The sequence below is a fragment of the Equus caballus genome, chromosome 23 (genome assembly GCF_041296265.1).
Source record: "Equus caballus isolate H_3958 breed thoroughbred chromosome 23, TB-T2T, whole genome shotgun sequence".
NCBI classification, from domain to species: domain Eukaryota; kingdom Metazoa; phylum Chordata; class Mammalia; order Perissodactyla; family Equidae; genus Equus; species Equus caballus.
In genome coordinates, this window is record NC_091706.1 from 64,567,483 (window position 1) to 64,582,067 (window position 14,585).

The window sequence follows — 14,585 nt, forward strand, 5'->3', positions numbered from 1 at the left end:
CTCAGCCGTGTTACGCAACAACTTTGCAGCCGTCATCTTCGCCCTAATTGTGCAGGGGGCGGTGTTTGTGCGTTGCGCTTTCTCTCCCCGCTCCGGGCCGTCTCGCTCCCCGAGGAGACGCGCGGGGGCATTGTAACCGCTGCCTGAGCAGCACCGCCGGGCTCGGACACCCGTCGCCCGTCCCCCTCCCCACGGCTGCCCGTCCCGAGTGTCGGCAGCTCCCCAGCGCCCCCCGCCCCGCGCACCCCCCTCTCGCCCACCCCAAGCAGGAGGGGTCCTCCCGGGAGCGCGCGAGGAGGGGGAGGCCGAGGTCCCTGCCACGCCCGGGTCTCCGCAGCCCGCGGCCCTCGGCCCGGTGCTCGGGTGGCAACAGGTAGCCCGGCCGGCTGCGCGCTCGGGGAGACAAAAAGCGCCTCCGCGAGGGAGCGAGGGTCGCGGGGCTCACAGCAGCACCGCGGCGACCCGGAGGGCGAAGGCAGCGGCGGGGGAAGCGGGGCGGGGAGGGTGCAGGTCTCGGGCCTCTCCCCAGGCTCTCCCGGTCGCGGCGGCAGCGCCGGCTGTTGCGCAACCCTCGAGCCGGGCGCGGGGCGCAGGTCCTCCCGGCGCTCGGGCGGCGGCGGTGGCCGCGGCCAGGGAGGGACGCGGGCCGCTGGTGGCGCCGCCGGGGAGGGGCGGGGCGCGGGCGGGGGCGGGGCGCGGGCGGGGCCGCGGAGAGCCCGCCCCTGCCGGCCACGGCCATTGGCGGCGGGCAGGGGGCGGGTGCGGGCGCGGCGATTGGGGCCGCGGCCGCCCGTCACGGCGGGGCTGGCGGGCGGCGACGTAGCGCGGCGCTCGGAACTGACCTACTAACACACATCTCCCGGCGCGGCCACGGCGCCCGCGGACCCGGCGCGCCGCCCGCCTCCCGCGCCGCGCCCTCGCCGCCGCCCGCCGCCCCGAGGCCCGGCCGGAGCCGGAGCCCCGAGCGCCCAGCGCCTGCGGACCCCGCTCCCGGGCCCCCGCTCTTTCTCCCCGCCGCCCCGGCTCGCCAGCCCGGGAGCAGGAACACGGTAAGCGCTCCGCCCACCGCCGGCCAGGGCCCGGCGCCCCGTTCTCCGCCCGCTCCCGGGGCGCGCGGCCGGCGGCGCGGGGCGCGGGGCGGGCTGTGCGCGGGGCCGGGCTGTGCGCGGGGCTGGCCGGCGGCGGCGAGTGTGCGCGGGGCATTCATTACATAAACTTTTGCTGCCTTGTCAGGAGGGGACTCGCCACCTTAAGGTGGCTGCTTTGATTGCAGCGCCCTCGCGCCGGCACGTAGTCCGGGCTGGTTGGCGCTCCCCCCGCTGCTGTTGCATAATGTCTCCTGATTTCAGGAAAATTGATGTTTGGGGGAGGCTGAGCCATCTCGAGCGGGAAGGGCAACGCTCTTTTCTTTCTCGTCCCTTCTGCGGGGCTGGCGGCGGGCGGAGGAGGGGGCTGACGAATGGGGAATCGTCTCGATTTTCTTGGGGAGAAAGAGCGTTGATAGTGTGGACGGTGACGGCATTCGGAGAATGCCTGCGCCGCGTTTGTGTCCGGGGCTGTGTGTGCACAGACGTTTTCCACCCTGTTTGTCGTCAGCGTGTTTTACTCGCGCTGGGGAAGGTTGTGGGATTCGTCCTTGCATACATTGCATAATCTGCCCACGGTGAAATACTGGCAAGGACTCCGGGCTGATGTGGGAATGTGCGCGTACGTGTGCAATGATTTGGTCATTTTAGCGCAGCGTTGGATATTAGAGCGTTATTTACAACGATGCCACGACCCAGATAAGAAGATATATTTTTAAACACTCCTACAAGACATGAAAGGAAGAATTCCTCGGGTTGAATTCTGATTTTGGGGTACTCCCGGGGCTCGCCTCGGAGGTGTTCTGAGCTCTTATTTTTAAATCTAGGACGAACCATTGTGACGTTTACCTCCCCACCTTCGTAATTTTAATGCATTCCATTCGATCGGCCCCTTTTCTCACCTTATTGTCATTGCTTTTTCAGACACGACAAGACAGATCACATAATAGTTTCCTGGAAATGTTGCATTATGTAACTGCCGAATTTGCTGGCAGTGAGCTTAGGAAGAGGCAGCTAATTACGTGATTTTATAATCTTGCTACAAAGAAAGTAGGACAGATTCAGCCTTTAAAATGTCACTGTAACAGTTTTTTTTTAAAGGATATTTTAAACAGGAAAGTAGAAAACCGGGTAAGCATTGAGTTTGCTCATGCTGCCGAATGTGTGTCTTTTGCCCTAAATGAAGTGTGCGTTCTTCTAAATTTAGCCCTAACTATCACATTTTAACAATTGTGGCCTCGCAGCGCTATTTCTGGTGTTTTCTCCAGGGCTGTGTGCAAATACAAGTTCAAGGCCATTTGCTGTAGTTTTAACTCCACGCCTTCGGAGACCTTTGATAAGATTGTATTTTTAGGAAGGCATTTCGCAGAGCCCGATGATTTGCTGGATGCTGACTGCCATTTATCTTTTTAAAGGACACTTTAGGAAAGTGCTGTTCTCTGAAAACAGCAGGGGGATGGCCAAGCGTCATCTCCTGGTCTTGGCTTTTGTAAATAACAACAGCGAATGAGGTCACAAGTATTTATTTCACATCGTGTTTTTTTCCTCTAGACCAGATATGATTTATGGGAAACAGATATAGGTTAGTAGATTGTTTTTGTCCGGATACTCTAGTTTTATTGAAGTGAGGCTATATGAATATGTAATGTACCCAGATTTTAAATTTTTTCCTGGACTCTTGTGTAATTATGTGTGGATATATGTGTATATGATGGTGTGTATATGCACAGATTTTTTTTCTGCTAACATAACATTTAAACAAGGCACGGGCTTGTGGGGTTTTTGGGGGGGGGTGAGTGGGCGTATTATAGAGATTCACCTCTGGAACAAATTATGTTACCCCAAATAATTGCAGTCGCTTTCCAAGAGGTCTAACATTGCTCCAGGGCTCCCGGTGTCAGACCCCGACCTACTTTGGAGCTGGGGCTGGGAGCCCCGGGTCCGCAGGGAGCCGCGTTGCGCCACCTTCGGACCGCGACCTCCAGTGGCGCGCCGACGCCGCCGGGCGCGCCCCTCCCTCCTGCGGGCCGTGGGGTCTGGGGGTGGCGAGCGGGGGCCTCGGGTCGGCACCCGGGAGCGCCCTGGGCGGCGCTCGGACAAGGGCTGCGCGGCGGCCTGCGCACCGCCTCGCCCCCTCCCCACATTCCTTTGTTCTGGTGCTGGGGGTCCTGGCGGCGCCGAGGCCCCGCTGCGCCGCCCACCCGGCGGGGGGCGGGTCCCGGGGAGGCGAGGGGCGCGGAGGGCCGGCCCGGGGCCGGGGCGTCTGGGTGCGCTCTGGGTTCCCCGGACGAGGGAGGGGAGGGGAGGGGAGGGGAGGGGAGGGGAGGGGAGGGGAGCCGGAGGGCGGGAGCGGGGCAGGGGAGGAGCGGAGGGGAGCGGGGGAGGAGGGGACGCGCGCAGGGGAGGAGGGAAGGGACCCAGAGCGAGGCCGCGCGGAGAGGGCAGCGGGCGCCCTGAGCGTTCGCGTCGCGGCGGCCACCCTCGGCGGGCAGCCCTGGGGCCCGCCGTCCGCCACCCGCCTCCCCCGCGGCGAGCTGCTGAGCGCCGCGGACACCTTTGTTCCTGGAGGCTGCCGTGTATTTCGGGGGCAAGCGCTTCTTGATTCGCGAAGTGAAAAAGACCTAAGAACATCCCCAAATGTCAACAGACCACAGAAATTGGGGGCGGGGGCGCTCCAGCATTTATGGTGATGGAAAGAGGGGCCCCAGCTTGACTGTGGCTAGTCGAGTCGACGTCTTTTTTCCTCCTTTAAACCTTTAGTTATGCGGTCACAGGCTAGAGCAGAGGGAACGCGAACCTCCTGAGTTCAAAATAAAACAAAAATCAAAAGGCACACGTAGCCGCCGCTGTCCCGGCCACTCTGGTAACGCAATCCTGGCGCAAGACTTCCGCGATAGTGCCCCTGCAGTAGTCCGGAGGGAGTTCAGGGCGGCATCTCAGATGTTCTCTGAAAGCCCATCAGCGCAATGCGCTTTGTTGGAAAGTCGGTTTCTCTGGGGTCGTATCCTGCACCCCTGTCCCCCCTCAGTCTGTTTCTTGAGTGTCAGGCTCTGTCAGTAGTTAGAGAACAACTTGGGTGAAGCGCGGAGGTCGCGGGCTCTGGGCTCAGCTGAGCTGCGTCCAGGCCCCAGCCTGTGAGCTCAGCGCTGCCCTGATTGACATCCGCCTCCAGGGTAAACTGAGGGAATCAGACCTGTCCCGCTGGGCGGTTGTGACGAGCTCAGTAAAGGCTTCTTGTGTCATTGACCAGGAACCAGGTTTATTTGTTTTTTCCGTAAAGGGAGTCATCTTCATTTTTCTCTACCTAAATCTTTATGCAGTAATAGTAAAGGTTGGTGTTTGAATTAAGCATACAATTAAAGATCCTTCTTGAAATCTTTTTTGTTCTAATAATGATTAAATATTTTTTTTTAAAAGTGTTTGCCATTATGTTCAGTGGTAATTTGAGATTGGAAGGAATTCTTGACAGGATTGCAAAATCTCAGACTTCTTGAGTCATTGAGTTAATGTTTTGGAAAACTGTGTGAAGGAACAGACAGGGGAGTTGATGGTGGCAGGAATGGTGTAAAAAGTGCCCAGCAGCTCTGCTTGCCCAGTTCCCTGGACCTCTCTGTGCCGGTGTTCCTGCCTGGATACTCTCTGCATTTAAACTTCTGTGATCTGAGATCGCCAGGCTGGTTAGACCCCGCAGATGTGCCCTCTGGGTGGGCGTGTGGGCTGCAGCCTATGCGCCGGAAAACTAAGGATGGCTCCTGGGAAACTGCTGATGTCTGGCCCCTTTGACTAATACAGAAAATGTCTTTGGGTTACGCTTGCAACATAGGGCACTGCTTCCCTAAGAATCTCCAGAGGCTAGAAAGGCCTAGAACTGCCATCATCCTCGTTGCTGGGTACTGCTCATTCTTCAGATAGGAGGTGAAGAGCTAATATTCACTAAAAGCTCGCCCTGCATGTGCCAGGCACTGTGTGGAGTGTGGTGCTGTCATCTCTATTTGATAGATAAGGGAGTGGAGGCGAGAGAAACTGATTAGCAGCCCAGGCCAGGAGCCTGAAAAGGGGCGGAGCCTTGCTGGGACCCCCCCCCCCATCCCCCTCCCCTGCATGAGTGCAGGCTCGCTGTAGTTCTTGAAACAATTTTCTTTTCTGTGTTAAAGGCTTATCTTTGCAAAGTGCAATTATAACATCACTATGATGCAACAGCCTGAAAATTAAAACCCTCTGTGAGAGCCCTGTCCCAGGTTGAGCAACGGGGCCTGACTCACCCGCTGCGGGGATATTTCTAGTGACCTTGCCTTGGTCCATCCAGTCAGTTCGGAGAGGTAGATGTGAGTGCAGCGGGGAGTGGAAAAGGCACAGTCATAGTGCCCGGCTTTATTTTTACCCCAGCTCAACTCACACATACTTCATTATTTCCATTGTAATCCAGATGGCGTTGGTGCCGTGAAAAGTTGTTTATTTTTAATACGGATTGAGGAATGAGGGCCCACTTGGGATTCAATTCAAAATATGACAGAAACAATGTAGTTGAAGTTTCCTTTAATATTCATTTCTTGTTTTTGTAAGGTATGCGTCTATTTCACAGGGTTAACACATTGTTTGATATCCTGTTATTTTTCTAAATTATATTTGAGTTGATTTTTATCCAGATGGGACTCATAGGAGAATGTCGAAAGACGCTGACCTTTGATCACAGACATTACATAAGAGTTTTTCAGTTTCAAAATGAATTTATATTACTACCACCCCCAATTATCTCTCAAATTTCTTTGCAAATAACTTTCCTCTAGTTGAAAAAAAAATACTGTTTTTCATCTGGCTTTAATTAGAGAGCACAGGCTTGTTTTTATGATAAAATTTAGTAGGGATTTACTAGATACAGTTTGTAATAATCTGTGCTTTGGAGACTCAGTTTCATTGGAATCAGAATGATGTATATAAGCCTTTTAGTTATCAGAACATGGTGTCTTTATTAATTAACTTTCCGGTGATCTTAAACTGCTATTAAGTTGTCTTCAAATAAACACTAAAACTAAACATTGGAAAAAATCTGTCTTATTCATAAGGCACATAGTAAAGTAAAGGACATTTATAATCATCTGTGCCCTGGGAAAGAAAGTGAAATTAGAATGCTGCTTCAGTGTCAGTAGGAGCACTGAAGGACTCTTACAACCACACCCTCGCCCCACCCGGCCCCTGCACACACCACTTTTGCCATCATTGCTCCGTGTTGTGTGTGTTCTGGGATTACTTACCCATGGCAGCATTTCCTATAACTGGGTTACTGGGTGCTTGTTAGTGTCCCTTAACATTTCAGATGTGTTGCTAGACTGACACATTCTCTTTTTGCAAGTTTCAAGAAAACTAATGGTCCCCATTTTGAAGTGACTGGAGATTTTTAAAAACGCGTTTCCCCCTCAATTCCTGTCACCCGTTGGTGGGGGCGGTTTTGTCTTTACGTAGTTCTCCAGCTGCACGATTGTGTGCGCGCGTTAGCATCTGTGTGCTTACTCCGTGCAGTCTTCAGAATATTTTTGTTGTGCACTGAACTGCAAGCGCTGGCCTCTTTTATGAAAGAAGGTCAGCTTATACTATTTCATATTTCAGTTCCTTAAATTATATCAATATGATAATAGAATGCAACATTGTCGTCATATTTATTGTTTAAAGCTAATTTTCAAGTTGTGTTTTGTTGAGGGTGAGAGAGCAACACACTTGAAATATTTTCATTTGTCATAAACTCTGTCTGGTTTTGACACTTTTACAGCTGCCCCCAAATAGAAAAAATAGGTCAGTTTATTGCTATGATAGGATAGATTTTGGCAAAGTGTGAGAGGCCGTTTATGTGTGTGTTCATGTCTCCATCAAGTACACGTTTCTCTCTGGCTTTAAAGTCTATGTTCCTAGAGACAGAATTATATTATTAATGGGAGGCCTTAATTGGCACTCAGAATGGTTAACATAGTTTTCTTAATTTAAAAAGGCTTCTATTTTTCAGCCTGATTGGAAAATCCTCTTACGACTTCAGTGTTTCCTGAGTTTCTTCATCCCCACTCGATTGCACATGTATTTTCCTATTTTGTCTCTGCTTTTAAATACTGGATTTTATTTTTATCCATGAATAGAAGAAAAGCATTTTATTGAAACAATCACGTCATGGATTTTACCCACAGGAAGAAAATAAGGTTAACGTTTTGCTGGTAGAAATGGAGCGACACAGCAATAGTTTAAAGAGCTGTGAATTGAGTAACTTTTTTTCTTAGCTTAAATGGCATTTCTCTCAAAAACAAGCAAATGCTTGCTTAGTGGAGGGAGAGGGTTTGCAGTTTAACATAAAAGAATTTTTTTCTGTAATGGTATCTATACTACACCTCTGAGGGAGTGAGTAGCATATTCAGAAAATAGAGGGAAAATGAGAGAGTTCTATAAAAATGTTTCCAAGTCACTGAGCACAGAAGATAGTGTTTCATCTTGTATTGACAGAATTTTAAAATTAAAATAGATAATAGAAACAATTTGCAATAAGGCTTCCCCTTTAAAGAGAGAATTAATAACAAAATATCTCATAGTAGATTCTAATGTCTAAACTATTAGTAAGATTTTAGATGCTTGAAACAGAATGTTTTGTAAAGAGTTTGAATTGTCAACCATTCTCTATGAGATGCGGTGGGGGCCCAGGAAGACACAGTCTGTCATTGTAAACACAAGTAATGAGGTTACTCCTCGAGTTGAAATTTGGTCTAGAATTTATATTGTAAAGTTTTATTCTTTTAGAGAATCTTCTAAACCAGATTTTAACCTTAATTAAAAACAATATTTAGGTCATCTGACTTAAATAGACTTTAAAGTTCTGGGCTTATGAGACGTGGCTCCTGCCTGTGGAAATAGTGTAATGTACCATGAAAAAGCAATAATTAGAGGCCGCACGTCCGCATTAGGTATGGGAAAATATGTCAATTGGAATGTGATGACTCCTGCTCTTAAATTTCTCTCTCTATTTGTGTTTTTTAAGAAGCAGCCATATTACCTAGTGGGTGTAATGAAGCTGGTCATGCTGAACACGCCAGCATCGTAGAATTGGCATGCAGTGTCAATTACTCACCAAAAATGAAACAAGCGGTGACTGACGTAGCGTTAGTCGTGATCTGAAAACACGAGGCAGAGGTGAGGTGACTGTTAAATTAATCATAAGCGAAAACATTGGCATTTGAATAAGCTCATTAGCTGAGCATAAATGCTGATGTTTTTAGAAGGCGCTGTAAACCGTCTTTGCCCTTCACTTTAATTTAAGTTCACTGGTGAGGAGCATAAATAGATTCTAGGGCCCGTCTCTGCCCTCAGCTCTGTGTGATCTTGGGAAAGTCACTCAATCTTTCTGTGTTTTAGTTGCTCACCCCCAAAGTTGAAAATGGATACATTTTTGGTTTTGTAAAAAAAAAAAAGTCACAGGTGACAATGTCTGTAGCTATAATTTTTCTTTTCTTCTATTTATTTTTGCCTAAATAGGGCCAGGAGATTAAAATTCTAGCAGAGATATGAAAATTAGAATGTTTTTTCAATTCATTAAATACTCTCAGGATATAAAACAATTCTGAGGAAGCTGGAGAAAAGTTCCAGGTGGTACCTTTGTTGTCTGTTCTGACAGCATCTAATAGTGCTTTCCTGCGCCCAAAGTAACTGAGCAAATGGGTGTATATTACTCAGAAATGAGAATAAATCCCACAGAAGAAGAAAGTATGTGAATGAGATACGCTGCACAGAGACAGAGAATGACCCTCAGCGAGCAGAGGAGAGGTACTGTTAGAGGAACCAGATTTGGCTCAGAGTTGGGCTGGAGTCTTAGCTTTGTCGCTTAACCAGCTGTGTGACACTGGGCAAGTCACTTAACTTCTCTGAGCCTTAGTTTTCTCGTCTGAAAATGGTTATTGTGCAGGTGATGAAATAATGGCAGGCTTGTAAGTGTTCAGTAAATGACACCTCTTATGACTGTTTTGGTTTTCATGACCATACCAAAGAAAGCCGTCTAGAGGCGAGGCGATATGTGCAGCTGGGCCCCCTGTTGGCGTCACTCCTCACACAGCCCTCGATTACCACTGTCTTCGCAAGTCCGTCTCCTACCGGACACTAGGCTACGACCCTGGACTCTCGCGAGTTTGGGTTTTCCCTCCGTCTTTGTGTGCCCACTGTCCGGCTCAGTGCCCGGTACACAGTGGGTGCTCCATATGTGTTGAATCAATCAATTAATGAATAAGAGAAGCTCTCTGTTAATAAGTAAAGTATCTTTTTTTTTTTTACAATTTACATAATATTAAATTACAAAGGAAGTGCTGGGAAAGTTTTCTGGTTACAACTGGCTTGTTTGAGGCAAATGAGTGACCACCAGCCAAGTCGAACACCCACCTCTTCCGCGCGTTGCTGGGACGCGAGTATCTCCCTCTGCGTCCTGCAGTGTCGCGGTCGAGTTGGGCACACAAACCAGGTGGATGATACACAGTGTGCAGAGTCAGCACCTCTCTACAGCTTCTCACTGCTGACAAACTCTTTTCAACAGTAAGATGACAGAAAATATCCTAAGATTTAGGTGGTGACTTGCCGACGGAGTCCTGGAGACAGTCTGTGGGATGAGGGGTAAATCCCAGATGCCAGGACATGTAGGAAGATTCAGACAGGAAGAAGTTCAACCGAAAAGAAAGGAGATTTTCCACAGGTTTTGAATGTCCCCACAAAGTTGTAGAGATGACCAAGTGGACATGCAGTCGTTGGATCCCAGAAGAAAGGGGCCACAGAGATTTAGAGACCAGTGGGGTATTTTCATTGACTGAAAGTGGGATTGTCTTATCAACAGTGTGGCCAGGGCTTCCTGCCCCACTCACGCCAGGCTCACGGGGCGTGCAGCCTGTGGACCACAAGGTTGGGAAAGGTCCCGCCGCGCTCCGTGTAGAAGTGATGAAAATGGATACAAAATAATGAAATATGAAAAGTTTAGGGAGAGTAGCTAAGACAGATAGAATGGTGGGGCACTTCAAAGCATAGCCGTAAGAGCTCATGGGTGAGGCGACATGTCAAAGGAATGCAATTTTTTTTAAAGGAAAGGACAAATTTAAAAAAATGCATGGAAGTCAGGGCCGGCCCGGTGGCACAGCGGTTAAGGGTGCACGTTCTGCTTCAGTGGCCCGGGGTTCGCCGGTTTGGATCCCAGGTGCGGACATGGCACCGCTTGGCAAAAAGCCACGCTGTGGTAGGCATCCCACATATAAAGTAGAGGAAGATGAGCATGGATGTTAGCTCATGGCCAGTCTTCCTCAGCAAAAAGAGGAGGATTGATAGCAGTTAGCTCAGGGCTAGTCTTCCTCAAAAAAAAAAAAAATGCATGGAAGAGAAAGATTCTCCAGGGGAGAAAATACCCAGAGTAATAGTGTGTGAGGAGCTGTAAGATGTTTAAAACAGCAGTAGCACCTGCGGATGTAGTGGGGTGTGAAAGGCGCCTCGGAAGAGACGAGCGTAGTCGCCCGCCTGCAGCTGGAGTTCTTGTTCTTTGCTCCGGTGCCCATTTGGGCTTCAGGAAGGAGGACTCCACTGAATTAGGGAAAATCCCTAACAAGAGGGGAGAATCCATTCAAGATGTGGAGGAAACATGGGTTTTCATGTCAGAAGACGAACCTTAGTGGGAATGTTAGAGGCATTGTTGTTTTCCTAAGTGATAACTAGAAAGACTCCCCTCTGTGCCATCCCCGCCTGGTGTGGCCGACTCTTTGCCTTCGTTTCCCATTGAAGTTGTATTCTCAAAAACAAACAGAAACTGGGTATTAATAATCACAAGTTTCACCAAGTTGCAACTTAGCATTTCCATGTTGGCTCAGTTTGATGGACAAAAAATGTGGCATTAAACCTTACTCTTTATGATCCTGAAATTATTACACCATTCTTTCTGGAAAAGACCCAAGAAACTAGCCGGCTTTTCCAGCTGATAAAATTGAACTTTGTTTCATTAGTCATTATTAAACTATGCATGAGAAAGAGTGACGTGAACCCAGAACACGAAGTCTCTTTAATGTGGTGGGATAGAGCACCATGTGCAGAGTGCTGAGGGCACTGCTGTCTTCCCGCGTGCTCCTTTATGAAAGTGCGACCTCTTGGAAAGTTAGGCAGAGAAGCCGTGTCTAGAATCACAGATCCAAAACCACGGTGAAAAAATTGTTGTTGGAACCTAATATGGATTTATCATCTCATGTCAAGCCAGATTCAGATTTATAAATATTTCATGAGTGCAAAAGGAAGCCAGTTGATGGTTCTCTTTTTGAGTTCTAAATTTTGTTTGAAACTAATTAGTAAAACGGAAAGAAATTCTTTCCATAGTTACATTCTCTCGGTTTAAAATAACTTTGTTTCAAGAATGCGCTGTACTTTAAAAGAAAAAAGTCCCTTTGAATAGTAACTTTATTTTGGTCCAAAGCTACTATATAAATGAAATCTATTATGACAGAATTTTCAGCACCAAAGAAGGCACTTTGGATGATTCAATCTTAAGCAAATGTTTGATAAATCAATTTGAAGGCACCAGAAGAAAGGACGTTTCTAACCTCATAGTGCAGATGTGCCAGGAAGGCTGGTGTTACTGAGAAGATTGCTCTGTGTTCAGGTGGGCTGAGCCACCTGGCAGGAGGACCGCACGGAAGCCCACCAGGCAGGCAGGGCTGGGGTGGGCAGGTCTGTGTCCCTGGAAGAGGCAGGTGAAAACAACTACAGCTTGGTGGTTTGCATGGTATTTAGTTTTTGTGGAAATAAAAATTTAGCTGCATTTATATTCTATTTCATGTAACTGCAAAATCCGTTTATTGGTTTTAAAGGTGTTTGCTTGGAGGCGTTCCTCTGACTAGGTGAACTTGTTTGCTTTGCAGGGGTATAAATGTTATCTAGAATTCTTCAGAAGCCCCACAGTGTGCAAGTGCTATTTAAGAACTTACCAACCAGAGGCGAGCTGTCATTTCCTTCCTGTCATGTCCCATCCCCACGGCCCCGCCCCCCCGGTTCTTCTGCTGAAACACAGCCTGGCTCTGTTCCTCTGGGCAGCTGTGCTTTTCCCTCTCGCTCCCCGGGACCACATAGCACTCTGCTGCTAGGGCTCCCCTCTACGTCTTCACATATAGATATTTGGGGCTTATTTCCTTTTCAAGACTGCAAACTCTTTGAAAGGAAGAACTATGTCCTGTTCAGACCTGTGTACCCTAAATACTTAGTGTGGTTCCTGGCACATAATTGGTAATAAATACTTAGCACGTGGATAACTGTCTCTTTTCATGTATTGCAGGTAACCCAGAAGAGCCACACTCCATTCAGGCGGAGGAGCCGGAGAGGTTTGTCCCGGAGAGTAGAACACAAAGAATATTGATGGATTTTAAACCACACTTTTTCAAGCGTTTGAGAAGACTGGAAAAGTAATTGGTTCTCCTGCACTGCATATATAGGTTAAGATTGTTTCTGATGCAGCTGAGAAAAATGCAGACCATCAAGAAGGAGCAGGCGTCTCTTGAGACTGGTCACGGTGTGGACAAGATGATGGTGCTTAGCTCTGCTTTAACTGAGGTCTCTGAAGACTTGACGACAGGAGAAGAGTTACTCCTAAACGAAGGCAGCGTGGGGAAAAGCAAATCTGCGTCGTGCCGGAGGAAACGGGAATTCATTCCCGACGAAAAGAAAGACGCCATGTATTGGGAAAAACGGCGGAAGAATAACGAAGCTGCCAAGAGGTCTCGTGAGAAGCGTCGGCTGAATGACCTGGTTTTAGAGAACAAACTCATTGCACTGGGAGAAGAAAACGCCACTTTAAAAGCTGAGCTGCTTTCCCTGAAATTGAAGTTTGGTTTAATTAGCTCCACAGCGTATGCCCAAGAGATTCAGAAGCTCAGTAATTCCACAGCTGTGTACTTTCAAGACTACCAGACTTCCAAAGCCAGCATGAGCTCCTTTGTGGACGAGCACGAGCCCTCGATGGTGGCCAGCAGCTGCATCTCCGTCATTAAGCATTCTCCGCAGAGCTCCCTGTCTGATGTCTCGGAAGTGTCCTCGCTGGAACCTTCTCAGGAGGGCCCCGCTCAGAGTCCTGAAAGCAAGTTCCAGGTCATCAAGCAAGAGCCGATGGAACTGGAGAGCTACACGAGGGAGCCGAGGGATGACCGAGGCGCCTACCGGGCGGCCGTGTACCAGAGCTACGTGGGGAACCCTTTTCCTGGCTTTTCACACTCTCCGCCTCTCCTGCAGGTCCACCCATCCTCCAGTAACTCTCCGAGGACGTCGGAAACCGACGACGGGGTGGTCGGGAAGTCATCCGACGGAGAGGACGAGCAGCAGGTTCCCAAGGGCCCCATCCACTCTCCCGTGGAACTGCCACGTGTGCACACGACGGTGGTTAAAGTTCCAGAGGTGAACTCCTCTGCCTTGCCCCACAAGCTTCGGATTAAAGGCAGAGCGATGCAGATAAAAGTGGAAGCGTTCGACAACGAGTTGGATGCCGCGCAAAAACTTTCCTCGCCGATTGACATGACATCCAAGAGACATTTTGAACTCGAGAAGCACAGTGCCCCAAATATGGTACACCCTTCCCTCACCCCTTTCTCAGTGCAAGTGACGAACATTCAAGATTGGTCTCTCAAATCGGAACACTGGCATCAAAAAGAACTTAATGGCAAAACTCAGAGTAGTTTCAAAACTGGAGTGGTTGACATGAAAGACAATGGCTACAAAGTTTCTGACCCAGAGAATTTGTTTTTGAAGCAGGGGATAGCAAACTTATCTGCAGAGGTGGTTTCACTGAAGAGACTCATAGCCACGCACCAAATCTCTGCCTCAGACTCCGGGTGAAGTCCTACTGAGCCGGCTCTGGGCGTCGAGGAAGATGTCTGCAATAGATGGATACGTTTTGTACTAGGCTGAATTTTCACTGGACTGTGATGTCATTTCACTGTAACATTCACATGTTGTCTGTTGGGTGTCTTTTTGTGCACAAATTATTATGAGGATTAGATGATGTTATCACTCTGCCTTCTGTATCGTCCAATAGTCCATGCAAAGGCTGTATATATTGAACATTATTTTTGTTGTTCTATTATAAAGGTGTAAGTTACCAGTTTCAATAAAGGATTGGTGACAAACACAGAACTTCTGCTCCATTGCACTTGATTTTATGGAAAAGAAAAAGCAATTTAAATTACAAAAATAGATGGTAAGATATTCTGCCTTTTACTTATTTGGGAGAGTTTTCTTCTCTGAATAAGGGAAAACCGAAGTGTAAGTTCAGCATATAATTTGTTTTTCTTCTGGTTTGTCCCAGGCTGTAATAAGTTTGAAAACCTTTCAAAGAGAGGAAAAAACTAACAATGAATTTTCTTGCATTTGAGACTAATTTACTAAATTACTCCCCATTATGTGTTTTTCTTTTGGGTTAAGTTTTCTCCATAATTTTTTCAAGTAGAAAAATCCAAGTTGTTTGGCGTCAGGCTCTCTTCG

General features: G+C 48.5%; 1 protein-coding gene across 2 annotated transcripts; it reads left to right on the top strand.

Moving 5' to 3' along the window:
* The first annotated feature begins 800 nt into the window (after positions 1 to 800).
* Positions 801 to 14,234, top strand: NFIL3 (nuclear factor, interleukin 3 regulated). Of its 2 annotated transcripts, none has more exons than XM_023627547.2 (2): positions 801 to 1,049; positions 12,391 to 14,234. In XM_023627547.2, the coding sequence occupies exon 2, from the start codon at positions 12,564 to 12,566 to the stop codon at positions 13,938 to 13,940; it is 1,377 nt and encodes a 458-aa protein (XP_023483315.1). In that variant the 5' UTR covers positions 801 to 1,049; positions 12,391 to 12,563; the 3' UTR covers positions 13,941 to 14,234. The 2 variants fall into 2 exon arrangements, with proteins under 2 accessions (XP_023483315.1, XP_023483316.1); XM_023627548.2 differs by lacking the exon at positions 801 to 1,049 and adding an exon at positions 8,095 to 8,246.
* The last annotated feature ends 351 nt before the right edge of the window (positions 14,235 to 14,585 follow it).

What these genes read in the sequence shown, in the direction of transcription:
- NFIL3 (XM_023627547.2), top strand. Translation starts at nt 12,564, where the DNA reads ATGCAGCTGAGAAAAATGCAGACCATCAAGAAGGAGCAGGCGTCTCTT.